The following is a 7,948-nucleotide window of genomic DNA, read 5'->3' as shown; positions in this document are numbered from 1 at the left end:
GAAGCATTAAGGCATTTTCCCTTGGTGCTGACTCCCTCTGGGCATTCCCAAGACAATTACAATGTTTTCTGAGTATACAAAAGAACTGGGAGATTTTGTAATCAGAGTCTGAGTTTATGCTTCTCTCCTTAAGAGCATTCAATTTCCATGGACATTCATTAGCAGGAGGTTAAAACACAATGGCAGAAGAGAACGGACAACTTTTATGTCCATGTGGTAGTAAACACTTCAAGCTAGAAACGCAAATTCAAAATAAAAACCTCTCCATGTTGTTTCCAAATTAGTAGTAAAGCAACAAAACCCACACAACTTTCACAGCTTTTTTACTGAAAATTTAATTTTACAAAATACCCTTTCCATCAAAGAAACTTCCCTGCAATGTACATGAACCCAGCATTTTATAGATCTGTACAGTGAGATATCAGAGAGGTTTGAAAGAAGGAAAAAAACTTGTAGCAGACACCTAGTTGCAAAACCTACAACAATGTGAATACAAGTGTGTCTTAAAATGCTAAAGCAAGTAATGCAATATAACTGGCGAATCTATCTGAAATGTGAAAAGTTTCCTTAAAACAGTCCATATGGTATGTAGAACATCACAGCTGGCAGAAAACTGCCTGTGTTTAGGTTTAAACACAAAACCAATGTATGTGAGGAACAGTTTTTGAAAAAGAACCCAAGTGCTGCTATCATAAGGCAAACATATACCAAGGTGCTGACAGCACACAGGGAAAGAAGAGAAAATAAGATGAACATTCAAGTGTTCGAACACTGAACATTTTTTTTTAATGTTGCTAAAAAAAAAAAAAAAAACCAACAAAAAACAAAAAACCAAAACAGTTTTAAAAAATAACCAATGCCAAATTAACATAGGACACCCTGTTAACTAGCTAGGTTTAACGCATATAGTTTTACAGAACGTCAAGAAACTTGAAAACAGGCCTGAGTAGTCCGGCTCCGACTGGCCATGCCAGACCTAGTTAGTCTGTTGCATTCTGGCAGCTTTGAATTTTGAAATCCTCTTTGGAGCTTCTTCTGGTGCGTCAGACAAAACTTCCTCTGATTTTCGCTCCAGAATGGTCGGCAGGACTGGGTGAGCAATGACCGGGTGTGGGATTAAGGAGGGAGACAAAGGCTCCTTTTCTATAACAGTTCCAGAAAATGCCTACGACAGAAGAGAACACTCAAAATGAGCTAATAAAATGCAAATGTGAAGCTATGCCCATAAGGTCATTACCCTATATTAGCCTGATTAGGATTGTTATTTCTTTTAATCAAAAGTAAAGAAATGTCTTTAAATCAATGATTGTTCCTTGCATAAGTAACCAAATTGTAATTAACCTCAAAATATAGCTTGTTCAAAGATGACTGAATGAAAGACAGTGTCTTAAAAGTACTACTTAATCTCATTCTTACTGCATAAATGATCTAAAAATTTGCTTCCTCACTGACACATGCTGAAGAAATAAAACAGCTGATGTAATATAGAGTTTCATCTTAGATAAGAAATGGAGAGATTTTGCAAAGGTGGAGTATGTCAGCATTTCCATCATACGTCATATTTTATGACTTAACATATTCTAATTGCATCAAGCTGACACACTGCATCCAAACTGGCAAGCACATATTTTGTTTGTTCTTTTCTCCTTACCAAATATGATCAAAAATGGTGAAAGCAATTTATACTTAAGAGAATGGCAAACTTGCTTCCAACTATTTCTCTCTATAAAAGGTCTAATAAAAATATTTGATGTTTAAAAATGATAATTTATATGCAGCTGATTATATGACTTAATCCTTTTTAACTTAGCTACGAAATGACCATGATTACTGGAAAACACTGGGAGGAAAAAAAAGTAAGTTGGAGCTACTTTTCATAAACATATTTTAAAATAAATCACTCTACTATATATTGAAAACAGAAAATTCTGAATGCCTAAGGACAAGGGGAAGCAGTTTACATCCAAGGTTTGATGCTCATACTGGGCACAAAGGAATGCACACCAGATTTACTGACTATGTTTAGTTCTGCTTTTGCATAACTCAATTACCAAGAAAAACAAAGCAAAACAAACCAGCCATTCTTTGCTTGCAGGACCTGCAAAAGAGCAGTGGTTTTTTGTTTTCTGCTCCAATAGCCAAAATCTGCCTAAAGCCGTGCCGGTACACAACTCTGTTGTTCTACTAATAGGTTGTTTTTGAAAACAGGTAAGCAAAATACAACCCAAGAAGACTGCGGTAAAACTAGAAACAGAAAGAAAAAAGTTAGCGTGTTGCAAATGGTAATGGAGAAATAATGTATTCCAAACACCCACCAAAACAACCAAAAGCCAACCAGCAGCACTTAAGTAGGCACGGCTTTAACTGGAGTGTTTTGCTCACTCTCCTTGAGTTACTTAGAAAATACATTATATTGTAGAGAATAATCATGCCATATGCAGAAAATGGACTAATGGATAACATATAAAGTGTACTTAGATGTTTTATAAAAACATAGCAAATACATTCCAGAAGGTATACAATGTGAAGTGCTAACTCTAGAGATTGATCTTCCACCAGGAATCTTCACATCCTGCCTGGATTCATCTGTACCGTTTGTATAAAATATGACAATAAACAACAGCTTTTATGGGGAATTCATTTCTTCTCAAAAATATTTGTTCTAAAAATAGTGTCTTCATTGAACTTGCCCATTGCGTTGGGAACTACTGAAAACTCAGTTTCATCTTGTTTGAAGAGATGAGTGTAAGTTCTTACAAAATAAAAATGAAGAATACTCCATGCCATGAACTTCAGAGCAGCAGCTACATTTAATTCTTATACTCATCCAGTCACTAAGCAACTATACATTCTCCCTTATGTTGGACAGTTTCCTTCTTTTACCGTGAAGCTCTGAACTTTCCAAATGTGTGAAAATAGATTGTTTGGGATCACTAACAGGCCTAGTCTGGAATAGGATGAGTAGAGGCTTAATGCTCCACTGCCTTTGGCAAGTCCAAATAATCACTCAGCTGACATTTGGGTGGTTTAAAACTTAAAACCACCACCTGGAAATTAGCTGTCCAGTAGCTGTGCACCAGAATATTGATAAAACACAAGTACAGAGAATTCATTCCGCCCTCTCATTAACTATGAAGCAAGATTTTTTCTTTTAATCCTTTGTGGGATCTTTACAGAAGAGCTTCAGGTCTCGGGGAAGCCACCTGGTTCATCTCCTCCACTTTGCCCCTAGGATGCGTATGACAGAAGCTTGTCAACCTGATAATGTCCTTCTGGAGCAAACTAGGTAGGAGTTAGAAAATTATTGTAAAGAAATCAAACTGATGGTATAGGCAACTAGAGTCATTAGATTTCTTGTTCTCATCCCTGCCAACAATCAATAATTAATTAAAAACTGTACCTCGGCTGTCCCTGAAGAGGGAGGAAGCTTTTTGGGCGGCTGCTGCTGCCCCTCCTCCTCCTCCTGGTCCAGCCTGCCTTCGCTGGTGTCACTCTGCGTCGCTTCATCACAGCTAACGCTCCTCTGAACTCCCCGTCTGTCATCAAACTCAGCAGCACTGTTCTCACTGGTATCGCTACAAACACTGTTCTCTCTGCTTCGAGACTTCAAAATTGATTTACGAGGGACATATTCTCCATTCACAACATCAACAAAGACTCTGCAAAGGAAAATGTTAGCTTTAATAAACCATTTCAGGATCAGATGACAAATTTGCAGTGATCTTGCTTTGTCTTTTGTACAAATTAATTATGACGTGCTTTTCCAACTTTTTCGCTGCAGAATTACAATACTGTACCTTTAGAGGCATTTTATTTACCAAAGTACAAGAACCAATTCTACAGAGCAAACACTGTTATGCTCTTTATTCAAGCATTAAGTTGGTACACTCTCTCAGCAGAAAATGTATAGCTCTTTGAAAAGCGTTAGAAAACAGAATTGTGTGAGTTCCAAAAAGTTAGAAAAAAGGTAAACTAAACGACTGTCAGGGTTGTTTCTGTTAGACGACAGAAGGTGACAATAACGGAAGGTTTTCTAGAATAAAGTCTTTGTCAAATGTAGAATATAAAAACAAATACTTGAAACATTCATTGCATGCAGAAAGGATGAAGCTTTTTCCTGACAAGTGCCATAATCTTCTGCTTTCAGTTAAAAAAAAAGAAAAAAATCAGCTTTTTAGATCAAATCAACACGAAGAAACTTTTGGAGTATTAATAGACTGTAAACTGATAAAGAGGCCTCTTCCTGCAGTTTGTACTCCATCCCCATGACTTAAAGAAGTCAAGGATGTGTGGAGGAGCAGGAGCAGCATTAGAAGATGGTGCCAATTTTATCAAACTCATGAAGGAGAAGCCCAATGACTGGATGAGTTTTAAAGATGTTACTTGTTTCTGAACAGCTTTAGGCACCCATGGGAACACTTGCATATCTCTACAGAAGACGGAGTTCCCTTGCAGAACTCAGGGCGAGCACCATGAACGAATCCTTTCCCTCCCCTTCAGCCCCACCAACTGTAATTACAGGATGGATTTTAACTTTTCACGCTTTGTGACACTTTCTTAAGATGTTTAGGTGCCTCAATACACTGACATAAGAATGCAGTGTGATTTTCACAAGCCTTTAATCAACCAACCTAATGGGCACCTATGTTCATCTTTACAAACCTAAATACTTGTTTTAACTCTCCTGTCACCTTAGTTTAGTATTGTATACAGTCCCCTAAACCCAACAGTATTTTTAAGCTGAGCATGAGTGTTCTACCGGTGAGCGCTTCTTTTGACACAGAATAGAGACAGTGATGGACTAAAGTCAGGGACACAGAATTCAAGAGAAACTATGCAAACAGAAGACCTGAGCATATTCTGATTATACTGTAAGGAAGAGACAAAACCAAGGAATTAGTAACTGGGAAAGGAGCATTAGAAGTGATAGATCTGGTCAGCTATGTTTGAAAACAAATACAGAAACAAATGAGGTAGCATTAACCACAATAGATAACAAACTGCTGTATTTCTTTAGGCAGATCATATGTTGTGGCAAATGTACCTCAACTTCAGAAGCTCTGAAACAGTAGAAAAATGATTAATTGCTAGTTGGAAAAGGAAATTTTAAGCTCAGAAACATTTTATGGGTATAAAAGCAAAGCAACCATGCTGAAGTCACAAACTTTGATTTTTAAGTAGTAAATTCAGTTCCAGCTGTTTCTTTCAGGAAATAGTAGGCTCGGTTTCATATCATAGGTGAGGAGAAATGAAAAGGGAAGGTCTGCTAAGGGGAAAGCTCATGCACCAATGCTATAAATCACGCACCGGTAAATGTCTGCTGGGGTTTTGATGTTGGGCAGCTCTGGAGTTACATGGCCATTGCCATTGCTGTTCTTCCTTTTACGCTTGGCCTCTTCTTTCTTTTCACTGAATTTCAAAGTAGTATTTTTTCCTGTGTTTATTCTTACCTGAAAATTGAACACAAATGATGGTCTAGACCATAAAATCAACAATCACCAGGCTGTAGATCAACTGACTTCTGACATTTTCCAATCCAAGCAGTTTGGGACTATGAACCACAGCTAAGTTAAACAAATGTATGAATGGTAACACTCTTAGAGTGAACTGTCTACTCTTTACCACTTGCACTAGGCTGGGGCATTTCTTTGGAGTAATGTGCATAGGTTTTGCATATAATATATGACAATCTGCTTATTCAAACTCTGCTCAAGAGCCAAGCTGTTCAAGAGTCAATTTGAAGTCAAGCAAAAAGTCATTTTAAAAACTTCTAGACAGGATACTACTTTTTTACAACAGCTGGAAGCCAGAACAGCAAGGTATACATTTGAACATCATTTTTAATATCATATTAGGAACTACAGGAATTAAACAATGGGTTTCAAGCATTTGAAAAAAATGCAAATAAATGTCACCTACAGTTCGTATTCTACATTATCTACATTATCTAAAATTTTCTATTTTAGATATGGTATATGTTTATGCAATCTCTTGAGAGAAAGTTAAACAAAACAAAGTACAAACCCTTTTAGGCTCAACCGTGTGAGAGAAAAAAATGGTTGGAACAGAGCTGTCTCCAGCATCTGTGTCATCTTCATCTTCACTGTGATAATAAGTGGTGCCATTAACTCGGCCACTGAACAAGTCTGAATTTGTTACTTCTTTATGGAAGTTGCCCTGAGTAATAGAGTCTTCTGCTCCACATGTCCCATTCAGATCTGTCCTCTTGTCTTCTTTCTCCTCTTCAGAGGAGGTTGTATCTTCTCCATTTGTCTCAACTGTATCAGGCATCCTATGAAATGAAAAATATCTAAGTGAGGCAAGTGAGGGAATTCATACTCTCGAGAGACACAGGCATATAAAGTCATGAGCAAACCCATACATAATTTTCTTTACCCGGGTTAAAGATGGAATCTTTTTTATACTCTGTAAGAATGTCTATATCCTTCCCATCTCCACTGGAAATACCAAAAATGTGACATTCTCGCTACTGCTTTAGGATCAGAATAGATCTAAGGATGTCATTAAACACCAAATGTAGAACTCCTACATTGTAAATGATGGATTTTACTAGCCTGTGGGAAATGGATTTTACTTTCCCCTTTTCTATCACCTCAAAGAAAAAATACTATAACACTGGACTGCTGTGACTGCACAGAAGCAGATTTTTGCACCTTCAGCCTTGCAGTGCACACTTTGTTTATGTTCAACCCTTCTTCTACCCATTCAAATTTTAACTGCATCAGTTGAGTCAGCTATTTGCACCTACAGGTTACAAAGAGACCCACACACCTGCAGCTTTCTGAACTCCACACCTCAACGTGCTACAGCAGTGCAATACCTGTCAAGTTCACCACGTATCTCCTCTTGTCTCTCGAGCTCTTCTAAGCGGGCCCACAGTTCCTCGTCTGACTGAAAACGGCCCTTTGATTTCGTATCACTTCCACTTGCTGGAAAATCGACTTCAAAAACGTCTGATACTTTTGGTTTTGAATGAGGCTTGTGAGCAGTTCGGTATTTTCCTGTGTAACAAAAACTGAGATGCAATTACTAAAGCAATCGACAAAAAAACAAAAACCAAACAAACAAAAAAACCCACCACCACGCTGGGGGAAAGAATTGAAGAATATGGGCAGAATATTTTTCATTTCAAGTTATTGTTTAACTGTTTAAGTGAAACTGTCAATGAACCAGAGCACCAGCACAGGATAATAGTCTCCGGATGTTACAGAAATACCGAGGCAAAGCAGAGATGTTTATTTACAAAGCAGGAGACACTGATCCTATGACAGTTTTATTACAATGTGGGGTTTGTTACCCCTCGTGTCGAACAGCAGACTTTGATCCGCCCTGATAGAAACCAACGTGCGAATGTGACATTTGCTCAATGTCCCATTAATAGCACATTTTATTAACTGGGAAAGCAAACCTAGTTTGTACTTCAGCTCATTTTGGACAAAGTCACCTACATTTAAAGAGCAGAGTCTCTTTGTTTTGGGTTGTATTTTTTGAAATTTACAATGAAGATCATTAAAAATGATCTCCAGAGTCATCAGGAAAATCTGTCCAAAATCCAGTCATTATGAATCACTTACATTGGTGAAAATGAAAAGCTCTGAAAAGCATACAAAACCCAGCCTTTCAAAAATAATAAATATAAACCCTTTTAAAGCTTCAGAGGTGACCTGAGATATACACTTGTGAATAAACGGTAGTCACCAACAAGTTCCTGCTGGCATTTAAAAGCTCTGCTACCTCATAAAATGGTGCATCCAGGGAGGACGGGGAATACTTTTTCCTGTTTGAGTGCTGTCTGGCACATTGGGAACAAACCACCTGCCAGGAGCACAAATGCTTCAGCCCCGTCTGTGCAGGGGCAGGACCGCTGCTCTAATTCCTGCGGATCCGCCTGTTCCTGCACAGTCCCAGGGAGGTTCCACGGGGAAGT

The 7,948-nt window shown here is 38.1% G+C and overlaps 1 protein-coding gene across 1 annotated transcript in view; it reads right to left on the bottom strand.

The window, feature by feature from the left end:
• Positions 1–306: 306 nt before the first annotated feature.
• Positions 307–7,948, bottom strand: part of URI1 (URI1 prefoldin like chaperone) — a 42,148-nt gene continuing 34,506 nt past the window's right edge. Inside the window, exons 7-11 of the mRNA XM_082062377.1 lie at positions 6,842–7,022; positions 6,025–6,292; positions 5,308–5,450; positions 3,401–3,659; positions 307–1,165 (exon numbers count right to left, since the gene is read on the bottom strand). Coding sequence (XP_081918503.1) covers positions 977–1,165; positions 3,401–3,659; positions 5,308–5,450; positions 6,025–6,292; positions 6,842–7,022 — 1,040 coding nt within the window. The 3' untranslated portion in view covers positions 307–976. The remainder of the gene's footprint in view (positions 1,166–3,400; positions 3,660–5,307; positions 5,451–6,024; positions 6,293–6,841; positions 7,023–7,948) is intronic.

Source organism: Streptopelia decaocto (assembly GCF_964273445.1).
Source record: "Streptopelia decaocto genome assembly, chromosome: 11".
NCBI classification, from domain to species: domain Eukaryota; kingdom Metazoa; phylum Chordata; class Aves; order Columbiformes; family Columbidae; genus Streptopelia; species Streptopelia decaocto.
Note: the sequence above shows the minus strand (reverse complement) of the source record. Positions and strands in the feature narration are given on the sequence as shown.